The 26,281-nt window shown below is 35.9% G+C and overlaps 2 protein-coding genes across 2 annotated transcripts in view; both read right to left on the reverse strand.

Moving 5' to 3' along the window:
• Positions 1 to 531: 531 nt before the first annotated feature.
• Positions 532 to 3,032, reverse strand: LOC108978002. The gene is made up of 3 exons (XM_018948033.1): positions 2,920 to 3,032; positions 1,037 to 1,128; positions 532 to 957 (listed from the first exon to the last, which is right to left on the reverse strand). Exons 1-3 carry the CDS (start codon positions 2,929 to 2,931, stop codon positions 534 to 536), a joined length of 528 nt encoding a protein of 175 aa, XP_018803578.1. The 5' UTR covers positions 2,932 to 3,032; the 3' UTR covers positions 532 to 533.
• Positions 3,033 to 7,306: 4,274 nt separating this feature from the next.
• LOC108978027 (ras-specific guanine nucleotide-releasing factor RalGPS1) overlaps positions 7,307 to 26,281 on the reverse strand; it is a 40,310-nt gene continuing 21,335 nt past the window's right edge. Inside the window, exons 2-7 of the mRNA XM_018948101.1 lie at positions 16,705 to 16,949; positions 16,115 to 16,614; positions 15,690 to 16,014; positions 14,279 to 14,730; positions 14,005 to 14,214; positions 7,307 to 10,150 (exon numbers count right to left, since the gene is read on the reverse strand). Coding sequence (XP_018803646.1) covers positions 9,496 to 10,150; positions 14,005 to 14,214; positions 14,279 to 14,730; positions 15,690 to 16,014; positions 16,115 to 16,614; positions 16,705 to 16,764 — 2,202 coding nt within the window. The 5' untranslated portion in view covers positions 16,765 to 16,949 and the 3' untranslated portion in view covers positions 7,307 to 9,495. The remainder of the gene's footprint in view (positions 10,151 to 14,004; positions 14,215 to 14,278; positions 14,731 to 15,689; positions 16,015 to 16,114; positions 16,615 to 16,704; positions 16,950 to 26,281) is intronic.

The following is a 26,281-nucleotide window of genomic DNA, read 5'->3' on the forward strand; positions in this document are numbered from 1 at the left end:
TGACAATTTCGATTTCTGCGGAGATCAACTTTTTAAACTCATCAAAAACTGTTCTTTCAAAAAATGGAGAAGAACAATAGGAAATCATTGATCTCGTTTTGTAAGGTATAAATGGCAGCGTTATTTGCAAGTTAGATATTACTGAAGAAGATCGAAGTACAGATTAATTGCTGGAGCAACGTAACGGTGAAAGTTAGAGCCCATGACAATCGGTATTATGTAGCTATGGCTATGGACTGTCAACTAGGCAGCATTCCAATGTTTATTTGGCGACTTTTATCTGCTGTGCAATAAAAACAACGATAAGCATCTTCAGTTGAAGATATCGAAAAATCGGTTATTAAAATCATATGTTATTTAAGTTTCTGTATTGCGTGATTAAATTTAAAACTAGAGGAACAAAATATACAAACTAAAATAAGCTAAATAAATAAACCTGAGAACTAGTACATATATAGATACCGCTATATGGTAGATAATATAAAGTTTTAAACCACCTTTGGTATACAAGCTTAGTCGATGACTTCCCCGCGCTATTCAACGTTTACTTCTCGTACACGGGTGCGTTTAACACCTTTCTTCCAGCCACGACTGCCGCTGCTGCTATAACTAGAACCGTAATGACCACTGTTCCCGCTACTCCAACCACTGTAACTTTTGCCCGTCCGCAGACCACTGCTGCTGCTGGATGAGCTCGAAGAGTCTTCAACGTAGCTTCTACTGCTCTTCCAACCACTATTGATGCTGTCGCTCACACCATCCTTGCGCACCTCCCAGCCTGGTGGCACTTTCGGCAGTGGCACCCATTCATTTTGCACTACTGGAGTCCAGACCTTCTTCCAGATGGGTACGTAGATTGCTTTCGGTCGCCAATATTTCACCCAGCGTGATTTCCAATCGACGTTACGTTTCCAGAATCCATCTTCTGCGGGATCATTGCTCTTGGTATGTTGTACACTAATGTGGGGAGTTGTGGTGAAAATAATGAAGAGTGAGTCTTGGCCTACTTTTAGGCGTTTTTCATTTCATTACTTACACTGTCGTCTGCAAAGAGGAATGTGCAGTACAAGGTGTGCCAAGAAGTGCTATGATGAAGAAAGCTGTACACAGGCCGATATATGCAGCTAACTGTATTGGAGTATTAGAACATTAATTTACTTGACAACATTAGAAGGAGCATTATTATTAGAATTGAGCCTATGTCATCAGCATTTCGTAACTCAGATCGAAAAATTTAAATTTAAACTGAGAAAAAAAAATAACTTCCTTGCACCGAAGCTAGAATACCCTTTACAGATTGGCCTACGGCCTCCATGGCCTTTTACACGCCTACAGATTTTTTGTCTTTTGCTTGACACGAAGATATTATGTTCCATAAGTATGCAGTGCTGACACCATGCAGAAATGACTGATCGGTTAACAACACAGCTACCTCATACCTCGTTAAAACCCTTGTAGGCCTCGAAGTACCTTTCCTTCCCGCTCTCATTAAGTTGGTCTGGTCGAAGACAAGCTCCTGCCGGACGTCTACATCCTTTTGGCCTAGAATAGAACGCAGGAGATCTACGGAACTACTTGCCGCAATCGTATAAGTTCTTAATGGCAACTATCGAATAGGCATCCACGCTATAAGGCTAAAAAGGAGGGTGAGGTGGAAAAATCTTGGCACTTTCTTCACCATTTTACTTTCGGCAAAGAAGAAGACATAGCCGAAACTGACATTTGCCGTCTCAAAAAATTAAAGCAAACATGCAAAACATTAATTTTTGCATCTAATAGATATTTTTATATAACATATATGGACAACATTGGGGAAATAGCTGCATTGTCCACACAAAGAACTGGACAAAACGATAGATCGGAAGTACACAAAATTCCTATTGGCACACGAGTTAAAAGAACTGGTCACTGTCTGGTAGCGACACAAGCCCGCAAAATGGTGCTAATAGATCGAGAAGACTGCAGGAAATGTCTAGAGCAAGATAGCAGAGAAACAATGGAGCGCTGCGAGGTGCCCAGCTGTCCACGGCATGATAAACTGGAGGTTGTATAGTTAGTAAGGCCACAGAGTCTGAAATTCGAGTCAAGAGCATTCATCGTAAAGAATGACCCCTCCTCATGGACCTAGTAACTGTACTACATGTGGTATCGCAAAGGACCAAAACTGCTCTATGCATAGCTCATTGCAATGTCACATACCGGGGTCAGTAGGGTAATCTGGCCTGTTTTTTTGATATTTTTTTCATAGAAATTTTTATTCTACAATGGAACTTTTTTTCACATATATGACGTAATCGTGGAGTCTATAAACATTGTTTGATGATATCTGTCGGAGATGAGTTTTTTCACTGGTGGACACAATTGTTCATGTTTGGATCATCTGAAACACAAAAACCCTTTATTCTTAAAAAGTACGTGAATGGTTATCATCCCTACTAGAATCACGAAAAAAAGTTTGATAAATAAAAACGTTTTTTTATTCTTCCCTATGTTTTTTACATAAATTTTGTCATAACATTGTCAATAAATTATAAAAAATATAAGGACGATAGCCCGTCATTTTGTGAAGATTAAAAAAAATAATTAAGCAAATCGGTTGATCGAAATCATGTCCGTTAGTTTAAAACAGAGTGTGTGTTGAAGTTTGAGGTTTACGTTCCATTGGTAAAGTGGGTTTCTACATTAATTCCAAGGGTATGAAGGAACTGCAAATGCAAAAAAAAAAAAAAAATTGCAAAAAGATTACCCTACTACAAACAACTATTCGGTGAAAATGTAAGTGTTTTGAAAGCCTTCACTCGACAATACTTAGCCATTAAGATCACTTATAACTTTGAATATATTCTTTTACTCAACCATGTAAGTACATATACACAAGCACCATTCTTTTCTAATTATTGACAATTGATCGGCACTCACTTTCGTATCCATTCTTAATTATTTCACTTTTAATCCCACCTCCTATGATTTTTTGCAAGAGTATACTCTTTTATAATGAGTCCACTAAATCGATCAACACACCAGACACCTCAAAGTCTCATTTGATTATAAAACGCCGGCGCTTTCTTTTGTCGCATTAAATACCACTTCCGATTTTTGCCAGTAAAGAAAATATGCACACATTCGTACTTACATACATACGCTTAACTGTTTATAGTTGATACGGTGCATTTAAATTCGGAGATGCATTGAAAAGTGGTACAAAGCTTCGTCAATTTGCATTATTACGTCGCTTAAACTTAAATGGTTTTATACGTGTGAGACGATATGCTTACATATGCCCCCCTTGAGGGCGAGTAGATACATACCATACATGCCCATTTGCGCGTGCGCATTTGTTTACTGTCAGCTTTTTTAATGCCATTTCTTTTTCTCTGTTTTGGTCGGAAACAAACTCAATAAAAGGTCTTGTATGGAACTTATCGAGCTACGCGCCTAATCAAGAATTCGATGCATGCAATAGGTGGGGCGACAATTACAACTAGCTCCATATTTGTATAAATGTATAATATTTACGATAGGTACCTGCAGTAACAGAAAAAATAATATTTTACTGTAGTCAAACAGTCTTGATAGATTTTTTTAACCGTTGAGTACCCAGTACAATAATATTTAAATAAGATTAACGGAGTTTTTGGACAACATAGTGTCGACGACTTTGCCTCTTTTTTTATTCTTACAAGGTAATCAAAGAAAAGTTACTTTGGTGTCATTGCCGATAGTTTTCCGTGGGCCAGATCTTAATCTAATGCATGTAACACATTAATATGTAGTGTTCAGTGTTAGTCGCACCAACGGCCTTAATTATAAGCCCTCAAAGACTTGCTTTGCTTGGAGAATTTCAGATATTTGTACCCAGTGTCGATCACTTCTCACATTTTATTTTCTTTGGACCTCTGCTTTAATGATAAGTGGCCCTTTCCTTGACATAGCATCGGCTATATCATTTTCCTTAAGTGGTTAGATGTAGTCAGACTTTTTCAAAAAATAAATTTTTTTTTGCATTTTCGTTAAGTTTAATATCTTAAAAATATTCTCTGAAAATTTCACGTTGATCCGATAATTAGTTTTTGAGTTATTCGACAAATAACAAAGGGCACTTCAAGGCGCTAATGTGACACTTGAAACTCGTTTTTCTCAAAACTATGTTTTTTGAACAGGTGACAACTGTAACTCGAAAACCGATCAGTAGATTTTAATGAAATTTATTCAACTTTTAGATTACATAATAAACTTGGGACTGATCGAAGGATTTTTTTTTCAAAAATTTCGATTTTAAGAATAATGTTTAACCTGGAATAAGAGTTTTGATGAATTTTAACAGTAAGAGTGCGATAGGGAGAATTCACTGCAACTCAGAAAGTTCTTTTTTAAGATATTTCGTTCTCTCTAGGTCTCAACTTTAATATACGGATTGGTAGCGATGTTATGCGGTCGCAACATATTAGAGCAAAGTGGGTGAGGAGCTTTTTTTGCTCGGAAGTACTATGGAACTATCAACACTTCGACTATATTTAAACTTATATTCTTTACTTAACTGCACAAGGCACCGTGGAAATATTTAGAAAGCAAGGAATCATGTCCCTGCAAATTTTGCATACAACCAAATAAACTGCAAAGATCTCAGTCTGTCGTGAATCTGCATATTCAATCACAATTGCCGACGATTATAACAGGTGCCGACTAAAGTAAATAAATATTCCGAACATATCTCACAACCGTGAGCTCGAATTTAACATTCAAGACGAATATAAATGGAGGCAGCGTCAATGCAATTTGAAGAAAGAGTTAAAAAAATAATTTAAAGTTTCGATTTTAGCTCTTACGCAATAGAAAGTTAAAGGTATTAAACAAAATATAAAATCCGATGAATTAGTTATTCCAAAAGTGCACAGACATCTATAATTTGACTCACATATTTAACTAACTATTATTAATCACGAAATCGACGTGAGGTTCATGTAACAATTCGTAAGAGTACGTTCTCATGGTCGACTGTTCCTTGGACTCTGGTATAGATCCGTATATCCATTGTTTGTTGACGGTGACAAACACGGCACAAAAACTTATACTGGTTGTGTATTACGCAAAAGACTGGAGTGAAGTTGTTTCACGATTGTGCTTGTTATTCAGAGTAAATAATTGCGGCAACCATCGGTCAGTTTTCTCAATACTTCATGCAGGATATAACCTGCGCAGTCTGCCTCAGCTATTATGTTCCGCACTTTCAGTCGTCGAACTTTTCTCTAACATAGTTACAATCGGTGTTATTAAGGAAGTTACTTCTTCAGAATGCCGAGGTATCGAGCAATATGATACCCCATTGTTATTTATTTAACTGGAACCAGTAGAGCGTTTATTATTCCGCTTAGCCTCCAATAATATCTGGTAATGTAGAATATAATGAATGAAGATTTTGTCTTTCTAGTGATAACTTAAGTAGTTCTCCTGTTTTGGAAGTACCCGCCAATGGGGAAAGGTAAATAGTTAACAAGTTGTTAAGCACTCTTTCCTCAAAAATTAATACTTCTGTTCGGGGATTAGGTCGAAGTTTTGTCTTGTTATCGATCTTTCGGAAATATTCATCGGCTTCCCAGGTATAGCCGAGTTAACAACATCGCGCCAATCGTTTCTTCTCTTCGGTATTTGGCGCCAATCAGAGATTTTAAGTGCAGTTAGGTCCTTCTGCACCTGATCTCACCAGCGGAATGTATGTATGTCTGCTTCCACCTACAGGTACTGAATCGAATACTTTCAAAGTTGAAGTGTTCTCATCAAGAAGGACAACATGATCATGCCAGCATAGCCGCTGTCTTTTGTTTCGTTGAGCCATGCCGCTATATATTCGTACAGCTTTTCACAGACTTCGGTTTTCGTCGTTGCCAATGCGAATGCTCCAACACTACTAACGACAACTCATCAGATGTTATTATTGCCTCCGTCTCCATATAGCAGAACGGGAATGATGAGGAAGAGAGCTGTTTATAGAGTCCAAAGCCTGTCCATAGTTGCACCTGTTGACAAGAGTGCTTCTGTTTGATTTCAACGTTGATATTTTTGTTGGTGTTAATGATGTTTCCAAGATAGACGAAATTATCTACGACTTCAAAGCCCGGACTCGGACTTTTATCCGGCCAAAGACTGTCAACTCGGCAGAATTCTGCCGCTATAACAACAGCAACACGACTTCAAAGTTATGATTGTCAACAGTGAAGAGTGAGCCAAGTCGCGAGGGCGACGACTATTTGTTTGATGATGGAAGATATTTCGTTTTGCTACCGTTCACTACGAGGCCGATTTGCTTTGCTTTCCAGCTATCCAGTCTAAAATGGTTCAGAGAGATACTTACCGATCCTGACGGAGCTTTTAGCATTGCTCAAGGTCAGTTTACACAGCCGTGTTAGTTTTTCGGGTATACCAAATGCAGAAATAGCGGCATAAAGGCAGCTTCTTTTCGTGTTGTGGGGTTTAATTTTTCACACAATACGCATCCTTGTTAAAATATTTGAAATTTTTTTAATGATAGCTACCTTTCTTGCTATTGTTCTGGTGTCATAATCACGCCAAACCAACTTAAAGAGAAACTACAATATTTTAATTTCTTTATAAATCGTTTTATTTATTTTCTTTTCTCGTTTAATGGCTTTTTAAATTTTTTTCTTTGTGATTTTGTTCCTTTTACGCTTAACATCCTTTATATGAGAGTACTTGCATCATATTTATTTAAATATATATTGTAATAAATGTATGTATGTATTAATGTATGTATGTATATTATAAAAAACTTAGTTTACTTTGCAGCGCACATACATATGCATCATTAATATCGTAGGTAGGCAAAACTAACAGTATTTTAAAGCATTGCGCTAAGAAAAAGCAGTAAAAAACAATCCTATAACAAAAAAAAAAAAACAACAAACAATGCTAACATGCAATTACATTCATAAATAACAGCTAGTACAAACATACATATGTATATATGCAATGACCATACGTTGTTTGTTATATAGCGCTATATTTTTATTTTGTATGTATGTATGTAATAGAATCGCATCAATTTGATTTATGTGAAATAATAAATAATTGTATCAATGTATAAATATATATATGTATTTATGCACTTTAAGTATGTGTGTGTGCTTATGAGTGTATAATACATATAAATATGGTGCTTTTGATGTAATTTTGATTTTAGTTTTGCTCTTTATTTTAATTTTAAAAGAATTTAATTTTACAATTTTTTGTGGACTTTCAAATTTATTTATTAATTGTTTCATTGTACATATAGATGTGTGTGTATGTTGGCTTGGTTTTAATGGAACTTTGTGATTTCATGTGTATACATATCGACGCCGAGGAGACATAAACGATAAACTCGAGTTCCCATTGCAAATTCACACTTATATTTATAAAATCTAAGCATTACTCAGCAACTTTTTTAGGCATCGTTGCAATATTTCACATTTAATGAGGCACTGTTGCAACATTTCAACTTTAATGATTCAATTTTGCCATCAATAGGATTTTTAGCAACAAAGTATACTTTAAAAGTGCCGCTTAATTTCAGTTTAGCTCGTTTGCCTCCACGGCAAAGACATATTTGCATTGGAACAAATTGTTTAGGCTTCTCTTGAATTTAAAGCTAAATGTACACTAATTCTTTTTATATTAAATATGTGATGTATAACATGAGCGTATTATAACTAAGCAACTAACAATTAGATTTTTGCATATAAAACTAATACATAGGAGTAATTAACAGTTACATTTGTGGTACATAGTACGTGAAACGCTTACAGAATATACTTATACAGTATGTATGTATGTTAAAGAGAGTATTCGCAAAGCGCTAAGGCAAAGTATGATGATAAATCTTAAGTCGTTGTATGAACTAACAGTAAATCGTAATTTAATTAATTGTAATACTAATTTTAAGTTAATCGTAAGCAAATTAATAACTAAATAAAACATGTATTTTACTGGGCATTTTAACTGAATAACGGAGAGAAACAGAGCGGAGAAATACAGTATAAATTATAATAATTCTGTATGAAAAAATTTGCCTAAAATTTTAATAATTTCCAATTTTTTTTTTAACATACTACATGTACATACATGTTGTTGGAAAAGTAATAGAGATTGTGTTAATGGCGTATTTTTTGTGCCGAGATAGTCATTCCTTAAGTGGAGAATATATTTCTTATAGATTTGCAAATAATGGTTATTTCAAGAGAATTTCTTTCAATATAATTCAATTAAGTTTTAAAAGCAACGCAAATATTTAAGGAAATAATAATAAGAAATAAGTTTTTCGAGCCAAAAAAAAAAAATTAAGTTCTTATAAAGAACTTAAGTTGAGTTACCACAAGCCTTAAGTTTCAATCTGCATATAACTATTATAATTCTAGTGGATGTACTTGTATGACAAAGAGTTACACAATCTATTCAAAACTATATATAAAATCTACAGGTCCACAAAAATTTCATTATATTTAGATTTTCTAGCTTTTTAAATAAACCACGTATTTTTTTAAGCTTGATACAGTGGTCAAAAGCAAAAACGCCAAGTACAAATTCACATTCAACTCTTTCTCGCAAAAAACATTATTAACATTAATTTAAGGCAACAAACTGTTTTAAGGCAGTTTGCGGATATTTTTATTTTTATAGCGCTTATTTCCGATGACCATAAACAGTAATCTTTTTATTTTAAACTATTCTATATTTATTCAGCTACAATTATTGTTCTTAAAAAACACATATTTTAAATCTCTCATTACCTCAAATTGTACTGCGGCGTATTAGTTGTAAACGCATATAATTTTTTTCTCTGTGAAATATTTACTTTCAAAAATACATATTGAAAACCTCACTCTCTATCGACCTTTCTCTCCGTACCATTAACAAGCACTTGCTTTATTAAATAAGTACAAATGTATATGTGAGTAACAGTTAAAATGCCTTACAAAATTGTTTTATGAAAATTTCGAGTAAACAATTTCAGAAATCCTCAGCAAGAAAAAAAAAGTTAAGTATTCTTACAATAAGAAAGTTGCTTTCGTTTTGTTCCATAAAGAGTTTCGGTTGAGTTTTCACTGAGTCTCTATTGAGTTCGTTACGTCCGTCTATGCGGACAAGTATCAGTCTTTAAAGGATTAATTCTCGTTTGTAAAATGATGTGCTGTCTGCTCACCAACTTTCATATGAGGCTCGCTGTTTCTGCTATGTTTCGAGTAATTTGTAGACAAGTTAAATGAAAGCAACAAAAATTAAACAAGCGTTGAGTGTGAAAACTAAGCTACACCAAGCAGAGTATATAGAGCGGGGATTTCATGCTGAACACGATTTCAGAGCAATTGGAAATCCATTGAAGCGCGTCACCGGCGTTGTAATATTTAAAAGTAACCGCTACCCGTTGCATTTGTCGTAATTTCATTTTAGCACAATCAAACACCCCGACACTAGCATGCCACAACCCTCGTCTGCCATTTCAAATCACTCGAACGACATCAAATTGATGGGCAGCGGTTTGGGCGCGCTACGTTGCATGGCCACCTTGCAAATAGAGGCGGTCCAAAGCTGTGTCGCCTGCGCGCTATCCGTGCGAAACTTGTAGATTGTGCCCAATGTACGATGATAAATCTCAAATGAGTTTTTATGCTTCGTATTATCGACGACTTGTGCGAACCAGCCCTCGAGCGGACACACTTTGCATGGTTCGCGCTTGAAGTCGCTACGTTCGCTGCCTTTGAATGATTTGGGCGGAAAGTACACAAGCGAATTGGCCCAAATTTGTAGCCAGTAGCGTTGCCAAGAGGCCACAGCGGGTTTGCGACCCTCCTTTTGCACCGTCTTCCGACGCACACAACCTTGCACACAATTCTCGGGATCGAGCGTGGGCGCATAGATGAGCTCCAAATCACTGTTGTGGCAAAGTGCGCCTTCAACGCTATCATTCGAAGTGGCATCGCCGCTACTCAACATATTACTGCTCTGCTCCAGCACTGAGTCGTCCAGTAGATGGCGCGCTTGCTGTTGGCTGAGCACACTGTAATCGTGCAGGTAGTGCTCGTCACCGTAGCCGAGCATTAGTGTGGGGTTGCCATAGTTGGCGTTGTCGTTGTGCGAATGTGTGATTTTGCCGAAAATGCTGAAAATGGTAGTGGAAGGAAGAAATGATTAGTTTGATATGGAAACATGTTTTCAAAATTTAGAAATAAATAAAACTTGTTTTTGTACAAAGTTTTAACAGAAACTATTTACAAAAGTATACAGTAAGTTAAACTAAGTATATGTACGGCTATAAGAATATTATTATAATTGTATAATAATAGAGCCTATTAAATATATTCTTTTATTTAAACGATAAAATTGTTTTTGCAATCTGGATATAAAAAGAGCTGAGTATAAAAAAAAAGATAAATCTCTGAAGCGAATAGTTACTGGAGGAGTTAAAAGGGTCACTTACGAAAACATCACTCAAATACGGTAGCGGTTGATTTGCGGTTAGGCGGCGCAAATGGTGGCAAGTCAGGTCAGAAGGTGTATGATACATAGAAGTGACAGGGAATCTTTGAATATTAGCTACTACAGGCCAAGCACCTAACTCAGACCTGTACTCAAGAATTGGACTGTCTGAAGGAAGCAATCGACCAGAAGCGACAAAGGACAGAGGAATTATGCTACACCACAACAATGTCAGGCCACATACATCAAGAATGATTAGCCAGCAGTTACTTAAGCTTACTTGGTACGCTCCTGAAAAATTCGCCTCAAGAGAAAAAAGTAAAAATCGACTGTCCCACTTTATTGACAATAGAGCTGTGGTTTGTTTGGAGAGTGTCATATTAAAATTACCTTGAAAATAGCAACTACTCATCAAACAAAACGGTACATACTTAGCCCATATATGTCTAATTATGTTAATCTTCAATTTAATGCAAAAAGCAATGGATTAGTTTTTAATCGTTCTAGAAATGTCTAGAAAGGAAACGACAAGTGTGTTTTGATAAATATCATCAAATACTAAAAAATTAAATGGAACCTAATGAAAACCATTATATAAAAATATACATATACAACTTCAACATTCGTCAAAAGAAAGGGGCATATTATTGTATATTGAAGGTTTGAATTGATTGAGTAATTTAACTAATGTTTTATAACTTTTTTGGTTGACTGTAAAATAAGTCAAAGCCGCATAAAACAAAAGTAAAAATTTTAAGGCAGACAACATAGTTTTACCAATACAATAAAAAGAAATAAATCGTGCTGGGCTTTCGGAAATAAAAAAGATTATTTAAATAATATAAGTAAAAACAGAAGAAACGCTTTGTCTTGTTAGACTTTCAATTACTTAATTATAATAATAAAACGAAAATTTTGTTTTAGACATTTTTTAAGATAGTTATTGGTGCCTTTTTCTTTTTTTTTCTCTTTTTAAAAATGTCTATTTCGGTGCGAGGAGTGCGATAAATGGCGTTATTAGGGAATATATAATATAATAAGCCAGATAATGAAACCAAATTTTTTCGACTCTGAATTGATATATTTATTTATTTACATGAAATATATTTACAGAAAGAAGCACCTTTGTAATGGGCTTTGATTTTGTGGCAGCTGTCGGAGAAATAGCTTGTGGCTGTATAAGTATACTTTTTCGAATTGAATGGTTGTAGTGAATAACCTCATACTATGAATTAATTGACTATTTACATAAGTCAAAATTTCATGATACTTTATTAGCTTGGACCTTTTGGAACACATGGTGGAAACAACTCCGATGCCAATTACTAATAGGGATGACGTGAATTTAACAGCTAGAGGCGGTCATGTTTATTTACGGATAATATAAACATATAATTTCTAGCCGTCCAGGGGTCCCTTGCGAATTTTTGTCCATTTTGTGAAACTATGAATCGATCGAGTAGTTATGTGGATGATGCGATAAAGTGTGCTTATAGTTGGTAGCATGTTTGAAAACAATGTCCAACTCGGATGAGAGTTCCTTGTTGAAGTGTTTGTTTTGTGAAGTTTTGTTTTTTAATTATCTGCTCAAAAGTAAAGTACACATTTTTGAGATATTTGCCACAAGGTACAATCAGACATGTTTCTAATTAAACTTGAACTGAGTCCAAGAAAAAGTTCTAAGAGATTCTAAGAGATAGACCCTGCGGATGTTCCGCCTATTAGGCCATGTTCTTCTTTGTTCAATGTCATTTCTTTTTTCGTTCAAAATGTGTGAAAAATCAAATTTAAATATTTTTCCTTGGTCCAATAATAACGGAAATTTAAATTTATTCATGTACTAACGAAATATATTTTTGTTTTTTGATTTTAGGTGAACCAATAGTGTCCACGGTACAAGCATTTTTTGAGACGTCAGGATAATTTCAGAATTATTAGGGATAATAAAAATATCGTAATTTTTTTTCCAAATTGAAGCACGAGAAAATTGTTTTCCTTCCAATTAGAACAATTTGTTCGAGACAACTAGAATATGCAAAGTGGAGGTTCAATAAATCACTTTGCGTACTCTTTAACCACTTTCTGTTGATTTTGTTTTGAAGCGGCTTGAAATGATCACGAAGTATTTTTATGAAACTCTGGCGAATTCATAGAACTTGGACGGTTAAATATTTGGGCACACACTGTAAACAATTCAAATGTTAGGGTTGCAAATAATGTATTAAAATAAATAATAATAATGAAATAAAAWTTTTTTTAGTTTGTAATCCCTAATACGGGATTAAAAAAAAATATGAATCCCACATTCCGACTTCCGGAATAAAAAATAAAAATAAATAATTTTAGTCTCAAAGCATATAATTAAGACTGAAAAAAAAAATTAGTTGTTTTAGAATTAAAATTTTTTGGCGTATCACGAAAAAATAAAATAAAATAAAGATTTAATTTTTACTGGCAAATTGTTGAATTGAAAAATTTGCAACCCTGTGTCAAATATATATGTATGCTTCTTTTACTACTGTTCTTAAAGTCGTTTGGAGATACCCGTTGCCCTAGTATTTATTTTTAACGTTGTAATATTGTATTTGAAGTAGTTTTTCGAACCTCGTCGAACTCGAAAAGTATGGCTGAGCTTATTTTTGCTTACATAATATAAATTTTTAAGCGAATAATATTGGCTCGTGCTTATAAGAGATCTAGGTTACTTATAACAGAAACCGCTTGAAAAATCAATAATTATCGAAACGTTATTTTTAATATAAAGCATTGAATAAGGTTAAAGGAGGGAAATAATTCAACATTTCAAAGCTTAGCAACGAATGAGTTAAGCAATGCAAAAATTTAACAAGCAGCAATAATTAATTATGCAAAAGTGAAATTAGGGCACAAAAAGCTAAATGGTATTGTAATTTGGAATACGAACAAAATGTTATGTATAAATTTAAACTCACCGACTGCATCTACAACGCTTATTCGAAATGGTGCCAATACCGGGTGCGATCATCAGAATGGAGCACTGACATTTGTGATAGAAATTTCGCGGCAAGCTTGTGCTGCGAAATCTGCCAGCACACATGACAATGTCATACAAAATAATAATAACAATAATAATGAATTAAAGCAAATTKTTTTTGTTTTGGCAGCACCCAATCGTTGTAGAATTTCATTCGCATATTTGTTTGGCCGACGCACGCGACGTTTAATGTAAAGTATGTTTGTATGTACATCCAATTGCATGATGTGGTGGTGAGTTAGTTAAGTACACAGATACAGAGAGAGAGAGAGAGAGTAAGGAAGTAAGTAAGATTGCATGATGGGTGTGACGTTTGCGTTGCAGGTGACAGATGTTAGTGAGAAGGCATTTCAAAGAAATACAAAAAAACACAAATTGTAAAATTACAAGTGTTATATAAATACAAATACAAATTACTTTTAATTTGTTAAAGGCAAATCTTAGTATAGCAATTGTTAAGTAGCCAATTAATGTGAGACGAGCGATGCTACTGAGACGCCTCTAGTGTGCGATTTAGAACTTACTTCGTGCCCAGGCTGCGACATTTGCGATGGCCGGGAATGAATTTAGTGCCGCTACTGTTGGCGATGCGCATGGAACCGATCGTTTTGGCGGGTGAGAGATTCAAGCAAGCCAGTGCCGGTGTGATTGCGTCTATATTGAAAGACTCCTTCGAGCTGCAAGATGATGAACTCGGACCGGACGGTGAGGCGGGCTCCAATTTGAGGGATTTTCTGCAAATAAAAAAATGTAGTTATATTGCATAGCGAACAAAATAAATAAAAATAATAAACTCACTTGTATTGATCCTCTTCGAAGATGTTCTGCAACTCCTCAATATAGCGTATGGATGTCAAATATTTTTGTGTTGCCTCAATTGGCATTATATGCGTGTAGTCTGACTGTTGATAATTGGAAATGACGCGCAAAATATTATTCATTTTATTGCGGCGTTGTTCGGGTTCGAGCCCACCCTTATGTGGATGCGCTAAATCAATATAAATTAGATCGGTCAGGAATAAACCCAAATATGGTATGCATGGTAGGCGTAGACTCTCTAAATAGGCACGTAAATTCTCCCAATTATTTTGATCGCTGAATATATCGCTAAGCCGTTCAAATGCTTGCCGATCCTTTTTGGAGAGGCAAGCCCAAGTCTTTTTCAAGCGGAAAATGCTGGCACTTTGCATGGCGGAAATGATGGCAAACAGCGAATGTAGATTGTTCAGTTCGTGCAGTTTCTTGGACACCTGTTGGAAGGCGAAATTTGTAGAAATAGATTAAATCATTCATATAAAATTTTATGAAAAAAACTTTTCACATTACTTTTATTGTTAACTAAGTGGGTGGTAGCAGGTAGAAAAAAAAAAAAAAATTCCGTGCAATCCATAATTCTGATATTGTCGTATTTCGTTCGTGTTGCTGTTGTAGTGCCAGAGTTCTGCGAAATAGATAGTTCTTGGCTGCGTAAAAATCCATTTACGAAGACCCAAATGTCATGGAAACACTTGAACGAGTAGTAGTAACCAGTAAAACAGCAACAATAACCCGTCGGGTCTGAAATTCCTCGTCGTGTCTCGTTAACGAACCTTAACCGTTCTCACGACAGTCGGGTCTACACAACCAGACTTTTTATGCGGCTACTACAACAACAACAACTAATTGAACTTGAACTTAAACCGCTCAAAAACAGCCAAGGATTTTAGAAAACCATTTGTATAATTTGTTTTATATCGCTACAACTACCAGTTACAAAATTCCCAAACAGTCGGTTTTACGTTATCGGAATTTAAAAGCTATTATTTTTGCGATTTTTTGTAAATTTGGTAAATAGTAAGTAATAGTCAGTTAGACAACATTACATAGATATCACCGGCATTAAGCCCAGCCCAGAATCTCAGCAGTATTTATTGAAATACAATACAATAATACAATAATACGTCGTTGGTACGAAGTCGGATTGTCACCTGGGCGACAAAATACCAATAAACTGAAACTTATTTGTTTTCAGGTACCAAAAAAATTACTCTATATCCGTCTAAGTTAGTCTAATAAAAACTAATTGAAAAATATATTATATAATGGCTACTACGACAACAAAAAATACCTTAACCATATTAGCTTAATGTTTTAATAATCACAATCACAATAATTAATTAATCTCACTAGTACATCCAAATTAACCACATTTATACAAACTTTCCCTCACCTTAATGAAGTGTGTCAGTATTTCGGCACGTTGCTTTGGCTGTTCGCCACTCAATATCTCCTGCACAGTCCAAAAGCTGGTGTGATTGAAACGTTTCGTAAATGCAACAATATTCGGTGTGACGACATGTTTGTCCTTCTTCGTCCAAGCGCAACTGGTCAGCTCGTCCGGTTGTATGGCGGCGAAGATGGGAAAATCCAAGAGCGTAATCTGATTGGCCAACTCATCAGCCGGCACGCGTAGCGCATTCAATATGACCGCATCCAAATTGTTCATAGACGAACGTGCGGGCAGACTTTGACTCTTGCCGGGCGGTGGTGCGGTGCTGCGAGCAGTATAGAAAACAGTATGATTAAACAGATAAACTTACAAGATGATATATTGCACATATGACACACGAGCTTATTACATGAGCAGCTACTTACCCAACACAGTAGTAGCAACCCGGCGAGCCCGGCGATGAGGACAACGAATTCAGGCATCCGATGGAATTCTTGCGACGACTACTTTTCACATGCATTGTCTTGCTAGCGATTGCTTGCGTCAACTGTTCGGCATCGAATTGACAGCTCTGCGTTGAGCGTGTGCTATCCTTGCGTGGACGCATGTAGGAAATGGTTGCGGCGCCATCATGACTACCGTTACGCCCACACGAATAACGTTTGGAATTGCGTAAGCCGGCTACGTGTTGTTGGCCGCAATTGCTCATCGAATTAGTGTAGTCGGCGCGGTGATGCTGTGGCTGTTGCTCGTGTTGTGAATTCAATTGTTGTTGGTACTGTTGCTGTTCTTGCTGTTTAAGGTGTTGGTGATGATTGTTGGCGGTGTATGTTGGTAGTGGCATGCAACTGCTGCTAGCATTGGAATGAGTGTCACTGCGCGGCGAATCTTCACGTAAATTCTTATAGATATAATCCTCACCTAGCTATGAGGATAAATGTGAAGTTAAGTAGGTATTTTTACAATGACAAGTGCTAAAGTTTATAAAATATGTCTTAGCGGTTTTATTACTTACTTCAACGTAACCCAAACTATCCGCCGATAATTCTCTGGATATTTCCGAGTAACGCATCATGGCATGTGGGGTGTGGGGAAATGCATGCGGAGGCTCCGCAATGTAGGCAATGGGTGGCTGTTGTTATATCTGCACAGTTTTACACACGACGTTGAGTTTCACACTTTGGGCAGGGTGGGAAAGGGTCTCCTTTGTGTCTGATGCAATCACGTGTACAATGAAGTCACTCAGGCGTAAAGTGATATCTTTAAAGAGAGAAAGAAAATATTTAATTTAATTATGAACAGAAACAAAGCATTTTTTACATTGAATGAGCGGAAACAAGATTAATACAACATAGATTTGTATATATAATTAATAATTTTGTGAAATTAAATAGAAAATTAATTCAATTGATATAGTAAGCAGTAAGTAAGTAAATAACGATTAGTTCGGTGGGAATCAAATAATATATTAAATGCGCGCATAAACGTCGGGTGTATGAAACATTTCGAGATTTCACCAAACATTTTTTAATGGGATATTTTGCACTTATTGTATTTTCAGGAACATGCATATGCATATATTTTCAAATAATCGGACTAAAGGTTAGCTGTATATTCAGTATTTGCAGATTAAGGGAAACTCTACACCGATCTAATCAAGGTTTGCCATTCCGTTAAGTGAATAGTTATATTGATCGATATATAGTATCTATATATAACTACATACATATATTATATAATTGCTAAAGGCAAGAAGGGTTGGGTTAGGTTAATCTGATAGGCCAATAAGTCACGCATAGACCAGTTTTGGTCCTATGCGATACCAGATGGACTTCAGTTGCTAGGTCCATGATGAGTAGTCATTTTTTAGGATGCCTGAGCTTGACTGGAATTTTAACAGGCTCTGCGGCCTCACTATCGATACTACCTCTAGTGTATCATTCCGTGGCGACCCTAGATGCTTACAGCGTAATCTTGCCAATGCGTTACAAGTGCACAAGCGAAGCTCCATTCTTTCCCAGGAGCCTAGCTCTAGACATTTCCTGAAGTTTAACGGAAATAATCTGAAGTCAATGGATTCAATATTAAAGACCACGATATAAGGTCAATTGGAGAGTTGGATATGCTCATACTTGGATTATGGATATTTCTATTAATTTATTGATGCTTAAGTTTTAAAACCGTGCTAAAAGAACATTGCGGAACCGTTCCTACGACAGTAGACTCTACGTAACCGGAACGGAACCGAATTTTTAATCAGCCATAACTTTTATAGAAAAATGTTTAAGAAAAATAATATATACAAAGTTATATACAAAATTTCCTTAAATTATCGAAAAAATTAAAGCTAAAATTGAATGGAATAATTGTTTGAGCTGATATTTTGAATGCATGAAATAATATAATTTAAACTGTGAAATTTATACAACTTGTCCTGTAATTAAAACCAAAATATTTATGAAATTCTGCATTTTTATCTTATTTATTTTTCATTTATTAATACAAATATATTCTTTAATGTTTTTTTAAGCTTTCTATTTGGTTCATTGCCGATATTTATGCAGCATATTTGCATTTATTCGCATTTTCTATAATTTATGCTCACACTTTCGACGATTTACTTTAAGAGTGCTTTGTAGCTGTGCTGAACAAGTGCGAATATTTAGCGACCCACAAAGCAGCCAGCGAGCCCAGCGTCATCCAGAGGCGATAATAAATTCTGACTTCAACGACGGCGATACCGACGGCGATACCGACGCCGACGGAGTAGCAAGACAAACGGACCGCTTTCAACGGAAGCAGCAATAAATGGCATGCTTGCTGTTTTTGTTAGTACAATTCAGCAAAACCTAAAAGGAGTACAATGTTCACTATTTGCATATGCGCATATTGTACAGAACTTACATTTGTGCGCACAAAGTAAACATACCAAGTACATTGTGTGTATGTTAGTGCGCTGCGGTTTTAAGTGATAAGCTCAATTCATGATTTTCCTCGAACCGATTTTGATTGTCGTACATGAGTTGCAACTTTTATATGATATTGTGCGTATGTGTGTGTGTGTATTCATGCGTGCGATTACAAAGTGAAGTTCTGTTCCAAATTTTTCCACATAATTTTGTGTAAGTGGCTTAAAATAATTATGACTTGAAACAAAGAACTTTTTGAAATAATGAAAGTTTGATTTAATGAAAGAAATGTCTTTTGCTTGCCGAATAATAGGTTATATTGAAATCAATTTCAGTGAAATTGGGTTAAATAAATAACGTTAAATCAATTAAAATTTAATTAAGCCAAAGGTAAACAAAATAATAATATAAATTCAGAAAATCCAAGTACGCAGAGTTGAAGAGGGAAGGGAGACGCATTCGCAGACAAAAAAAAAAAAAAACAAAAGACCGAGTGAGTACGAAAAGCTTGACAAGCTGGCCGGCAGGGATATTGCTCGAAAATTCTACGAAAAGATGCGGCGACTAACAGAAGGTTTTAAGACCGAAGAAAACTCTTGTAGAACCCCAAGAGGTGATTTAGTAACTGATGCCTAGAGCCATACTAAAATAATGAATTATAAAAATTATTCAGCCTGCTGTCAGGCAGTGAAGGCATAACATCAGGAGATGGTGAACGCGATTCCATAATCGGTGAAGGTGGATGGAATTTAAGTGTGCTCTGACCAATCCACAAAAAAGGAGACCCCACAATCTGCGGTATAAGCCCCTTCAACATCGCATATAAGGTTCTATCAAATTATATGAATGATTAAGGCTCACCGTCAACAAACTGTTTGGATCTTATCAGTGTGGTTTTAGGCCTGGAAAATTAACAACTGACAAGATATTCATTATGTGCCAAATCTTGGAAAAGGTCCGGGAAAATAGATCGACACATACCACCTATGTCTGAATTTACTATCCTGTGTAAACTGACGTTGAGCAATACCAAAAGCTACGTCAGAATTGGGAAGGACTTCTCACAGCCGTTCGATACCAAATGAGGGGACTTCTTCAGCTTACTGCTGGAAAAATAAATTATTCGAGCTGCAGAGCTGAGTAGAGAATGTGCAATATTCTACAAGAATGTACAACTGCTGGCGTACGCTGATGATTTTGATATAATTGACCTCAACAAGCGAAGCAAATGGCTCGGATATGAACGAGGGCAAGACGAAATATCTGTTGTTATCAAACACGTCACTATTAACCTTCAAAACTTCGAAGACGTAGATAATTTCGTCTATCTAGGAAATAACATTAACATCAACAATGGGCAGAAGCAAAGGAATCATTATTCCCTTTCTGCAGAGGCATGGACAATACTCCAGCCCTGAAAATATTCGACGCAATAATCGCCGGAGGAAGCAGAGGAAGAGAAAGATCTCCACTCCGTCGGAAAGACCAGGTAGAGAGGACCTGGCTACACTTGGAATCTTTAATTTGCGCCAAACAGCTAAAAGAAAAATTGACTGGCAAAAGTCTTTTCGAAAACTCACCAGAAACTCTAAACTCTAAAACTCTAATATTTGACTGGGCATTGACTAAGTTGAATAAAATTTGTTGAAATAAGCCAATAAACTTATTCAAGTTATAAGAATATATATTTTCCCACACTATAAAATAGATTAAAATGATTGGCTGGTCAATATTTGGCCGCCGCTCCCACGACACGTGCGTTATTAAAAAGGCGCGCCTCTTTTAACAATATCATTTTGTTATGACATTTTTAATAAATATTTACAATATTACATATACATAGATAAACATACACATATAGGGCATAAAGTTGAGCCCCACAAAAGGCAGAATTGCCCACTTGTGTTTTTCTGTCGGAGTCACGAATTTTGTACACGATTTCCGGCACGCGAATGTCCATAGGCTGGGAAATAGCAAACATTAAATTAAACTGTGTAAATATATATACATATGTATATGTATGTGTGTAACATTAAAGTATAAATTTACGGTTCGAGACATTAAAAGTGGCCAAATCGACTACCAATAACGGCCAATGTAAACTTACAAATACAACGGCGTTTGTTACACAAAATGCTCGGGCAAAATAACAATGCAAATTTGTTTACCTTTCCGATACTGCGTTAACTCTTTTATTTTAAGGAAGCGATGAAATAGCATACAATTTATTATATGAATTTTGTTTTCGAATTGAAATGTAGTAGGCGTGTAACAGCGAACACCGACTGTTTGATTACTTGTTTACCAGCCACTTTCGGCAGCCTTGCGCGCTGGGCTCGGCTGCTTCTACGGCTGGGTCGAATGGTTCGTTAACTGACTGCTTAAGCGGCCTAAGCAGCAAATAGTGGTAAATTTTGAATTTTTTTTTTTTTTTTTTAAAAAAATATAGATTTTGGATTTAACACTCATTTGGAGAAAATAGAACTATTCCCAGTGACATTGCTTCATAAAGAAATCAGACCTAATATTCAAAAGACACACGTATACACTTCTAGATTTGGTTTTTTGAAGAAAGCAAATATGTATAAAAGGGAATTTTGGTCGTTAATAATGTTAAAAGAAGTTTTACCGGAGTTAACACACATTTTAAAAATCTTAAAAGATTTTTTTTTCGATGTATTCAAGAAAATTTGGGTATTTTAAAACCCTATGCAATGTGCGTGTGATGCATCTGCTAATAATAAAGGCAAGCACCGGCCGAACATCTGTGAAGCCAATGAAAAATTTGCATCAGTGTCCATCGTATTCTCGGTATATGATATTAACCGATTTTTTCCAGTTCAAAGATCTCATAGCAATGGTGTCTGCAAAAGAGTCGCCGAGACTCGATTCATGTCGCATATATTGGTCGGCATATTTTAATTAGAGAAATAAAAACTCACAGAGATCTAAATCTGAGAATGACTTCTACGGTTTTCATTCGTTTTTGTTCCTAAGCATCATGCTGCTCTAGCGAACTCTACTCAGAGCGTTCTTGAAAAAAAAAAAATCGCGATATTTTTACGTGAGTCTAGTCTCGCTCTCCCTCCCTACCAATATCATAACAATTTTCAAACACAATTTCTATAACTTTTTAAAGGAATTCACAGTAACAAATGTAGATATGGAAGACTAGAATTAGCTTACGTAAACCCTAAGTTTAGGCAGTTACATGGGTTTACGGGTTTCAAAAAATTCAATTTTTTATTATTTAATTCTACAACACCTCAAGAATACTGTCCTAAATTTTCAAATATGTAAATATGTAAAACACGTATTTTTTTCACTTTAGATGACTTTGTAAGAAGTTCTGAGAAAATACAACTCAAATTGTACCACTGTGCCTCATGTGAGCTGCTTGATCGCGTTTTATTGCACAAACACATACTTACGAGTATGGGGCGCAAAAAGCGCATTGCCAAGCAAGCGGAGCGCAACAATAAAAACATAATCGAGCGCTATAAACATAAAACTAAGGATAAATATACATATAGTATGTAATATATATACAAAAAATATACATATCTGTATATATGCAATGTATTAACAACCAAATTGAGGAAATGCAACCTGACAGAAATAAACCCGAGAATTATAAACTAGCCGTTGGAGCTCAGCAACCAGAAAGCAAGAAGCCAAGAAAAAAATTGAAAAAAAAAAACTGTCTAAGCAGACGGAACGAACCAAAGCAGCGTTAACAGCGGCAACACAGAGTGGCACGAGCGAGTGGTAGACACCTTGATGATGGCGGCACAACAATATGCAGGTGTTGGTGGGGGTGATGATGACAGCCGTCATCTGCACTAGACCGTCGTTACGCAACGCCAAGCAAAGTGGTTGCACGTCATGGCAACGATGACGCCCTCCCCCCTGTTCGCAGTGTCTAGTTCCAGCGATACAAAGTGAGGTAGCTGTCTCAAATTAAAGATAAAAAGAAAACTTGCAAACACGCCACCGCGGTAAATGGTGATTCATGCCAGCCCATAGATTCAGTTACACTTACGCTATAGCTTGTTGTTGTTAGTTACTTACATATTGGTGTATGTGTATGAGTTACATGTTTCATTCAGCTGCTAAGTGGCTTATGGGTCATTTGTTGGTTTGGTTGACCGAGCAGTTCGGTCAACTGTTGGTTGTTTTGTTTTACACAACGGAGGTGAAATATTGATTGCGAAAGCAGAGTGTGAGCGCCGTCAAGTATGCTTTGCTAGTGATTCAATAATGGAAGCGCAAATGTAGAATAGAAGAGAAATGGTCGCATGACTGTAATACAATCAACTAACTGACTTTTGACAGCTATTTAGTAATCAGTTACGCAGTTATTTGCTTTTATATGGCTTGTCTACTTATTTGTTGTGGACATACATGGCTATATTTTGTATATTTATCTTTCGAAAGTCCACATGTTTCGCATATCGAAGACTTGCTGAACGAAAAAAGCTTGAATTTGGTTACTGATAATCGCCATTTCAAGAGTTACCAAAACAAGTTGCCAAATCAAGCTTAAAAGTTTAAAATACCATCTAGGCTTTCAGGAAGTTTTTGCTTTATTGAAAGTATTCCGATCTTGATCAATGCCTTTGAGGGCTCACGACTGAGCTTAAGAGTTTACTTTTCCACTTCAGCCGATCACTCAGCTATGGCGGCGAAATCCAATAACAGGTCTTTTACACATTGAGTCAATTATTATACGCCTTAAAAAATACTTTACATGCAATATATAGTTAATATATAAGAAATTTTAAAGAGACTTCCCGAATGAATCATACAATTTTAGTTGCAAAAATATTTATCCTAAACTAACTAGTTCGATCAAGACCAGATCTGTCGCAATTAAAAAAAAAAAAGTTTATTTGACTTTGCTGAAGTAATACAAAAACATTATAACGGGTGATCCAAGTAGATGTGCTTTTTCAATAGCCCCTTTTTGACAGATAAATGCCAAAGAATGTTGTTTCAATAGTAAACAATCCCCATTAGATTTGAAGTTTTCTTTAAAAAAAGAGCGAAATGGATCACCCTTTATATTTTATAAATTATTTCTCACGAACCAACAGTTTCTTAATTAAACTAAATTTAATTTATTTCAGTAATACGAAACAGATATATGTTTATATCAATGGCCAAAATATGAAAATACGTAGGTTTCTCTTTATATTTCGGGATTTGGCAACCCCAGTGTTGCAATCTGGCAACTCGCAACTTCATCGGCAAGTTTGACATTTACGTTTTGACATATGAGCGCTATTTATGTTGTTTACAGTAACTAACAATATTCATCTCGGCTAAAAAATGGAATTAAATTCTGAACCATTTCATGTGATAATTTTTTTCCAACTTTCGAGGTGGATTAATTCAATAACAGTGCATCGACGAAATTAATTAAATTTTTCCGATGAATCTCCATCAAGGACCAATATTTATCGGTGGCATGCTGAATTCAATTGCGGTTATAGATCACACCAAGACGAGTTTCTGAAGGTCGTCCAAAATCAGCTGATGTTTCAGAAACTTTTGATGCTGTGCGCAAACTGATATTGCATGATCATCAAGAGACCTATCGTGAGATTGCAAAAACTATAGGCTTTTAGTACTATGCGGTACTATGAAAACTGGTAAATATTTTATTTATGGTTTCCATGAAGATTTTACAGTTCGTTTCGACAGTTTTCGCATGTCGAAATCTCGTTCTACCATTCTTTAAGCAGCAGCTAGGTTAGAGCGTCAATTTCATATTCCCAAGAGAATTCGAGCCAGGAATTCCAACCAGGATCAATGCCAAAAATTAAATATCTTTTTTTAATAACTATTTTAAATTATAATTTCTATTTCGTCTACTGACAATTAAATTGAAAAAATAAGAGAGAAAATTGGTTTAAAAATCGTCGTTAAAACTTTCGATATTTACTAAGGACTTTCGGTTGTTATTTGAACTACCAGATGTACCAAAATAATCAAAATTTCACAAAAAACGACAAAAACAGTGAAGCATTGTTTCAAATTCAGTGAAATTTTCCTCTTTCAGAACAAAAAATGTGTCAGACTGCTTCAAATTTTCTGCTGGGTAGTTGAGTTGCTACAGCATGCAATTGAGAGCGTGAAGTGTGCACGGAGATGCATATTTATTTATTGAAATATTTACGCACATGATGTGTGACCAGCTAAATTGAATTATTGCTACTGCAAAGGCCATTACAAAAGCAAACAATTTCCCATATAAAAACAAACAGCCTAGCCAAGAAAAACAAAATGTGCCAATCAGCAGCTGCGAAAAGCAAGAAAAAAATAAATAAACAAATACATAAAAGAGAAAAGAAAACACGACAGGGTTGCAATATATGTATATGCATGAAGAAGTGGATGAGGGTGCAAGTGTAAAGAAAGAAACGTAATTTCAAGGTGAAAGAAAAGAACAACAGACGACAAGTACAAGAAACTACGCCCACGAAAATTCCAAATGCATATTTGGCATGTTAAATACACATTTTTATTTAATTTACTGTTTTAACGCTGAAAAACGCAAGAGAATTTATAGTGGCGTGCAGTGAACTTGCCACTTCCGATTTTTCGAAATTTTACAATTTATGTGGTAAAGCTTGTTGTTGTGCCGCAAGCTATTGGTTGCTCGAAAATTGTGTTGTGACATGAGTGTTGGCTCCGGTGATCAATTTTTTTACATTATGATAAAGTGACTTAAGTCAAATTGATTAAATTTTGACAATTTTATTTATCATGGGCAATTTATCCACTTCCAAAGTATAATATTCGATAAATAATTGAGAATATCCCTACAAGAGGATTTTTCAAAGCACTAAATGTTTTCAAAACGAAAGATAACGATCCAACGAGTCGAAATTATTAAAATTTACTACCAAAATTCATTCGGAGGCAGTGGCCAAAACTTTAAGAGCGCTACGTCCAATTTATGGTCGTATAATTGTCCCGTTAGATAAAAAATTCAGCGTGTAGTGGATGTTGAATCCATAGTATCCGTAATATTCCCGTGCCAGTGAGACAAAAAGTGCCCGTAGTGTCGAGAATATTGCAGCTGCTAGCGCATCAATTGAGGAATACCCAAATCAGTATCTCACACGTTGTTCTCGAGCGTTGGGCAATTCTGTGACGTCGTTGTGGCGAATTTTACGAAAAGATCTTGGTCTACATCCTACAAAATCAATTTGACGCAAGAACTGAAGCCATTTGACTTCCTCATTAGCGATGATTCTCATTTCTGGAATGGCTTCTTCAGTAAGCAAAATAAGCGTTATTGGTCAGGCAGCAATCCATGAGTCACTATTGCATCCCGAAAAAAAACGGTTTGGTGGTTTTTTTCCGTTCTTTTTCCGTGATGATCAAGACTGATACATTACTATGAATTGGAATCGCAACCGCTCAATGATTATCGAATATTTTTGGCTCAAATTGGTTCCAACAAGAGGGCGCCACAAGCCACACAGCGAATGTCAAAATCGATTTATTGAAAGCCAGGTTTGGTGAACGTGTTATCTCCGGAATGGATCAGTCAATGGGCCGCCTCAGTCGTTCGATTTGACGCTGTTACGACTATTTCCAGTCTGACCAGTCAAGTCTATGGTCTATGCCAGCAAGCCGAATATCAAACGTGAAATTGCAGCAGTATCGGCC

This window comes from Bactrocera latifrons, unplaced genomic scaffold, assembly GCF_001853355.1.
Source record: "Bactrocera latifrons isolate USDA-ARS-PBARC rearing strain unplaced genomic scaffold, ASM185335v1 scaffold_99, whole genome shotgun sequence".
NCBI lineage: Eukaryota > Metazoa > Arthropoda > Insecta > Diptera > Tephritidae > Bactrocera > Bactrocera latifrons.

Excerpts from the sequence above, each read along its gene's own strand:
- LOC108978002 (XM_018948033.1), bottom strand. Across the intron at positions 958-1,036 it reads TCCTCTTTGCAGACGACAGT|TGTACAACATACCAAGAGCA; the intron begins GTAAGTAATGAA and ends TCCCCACATTAG.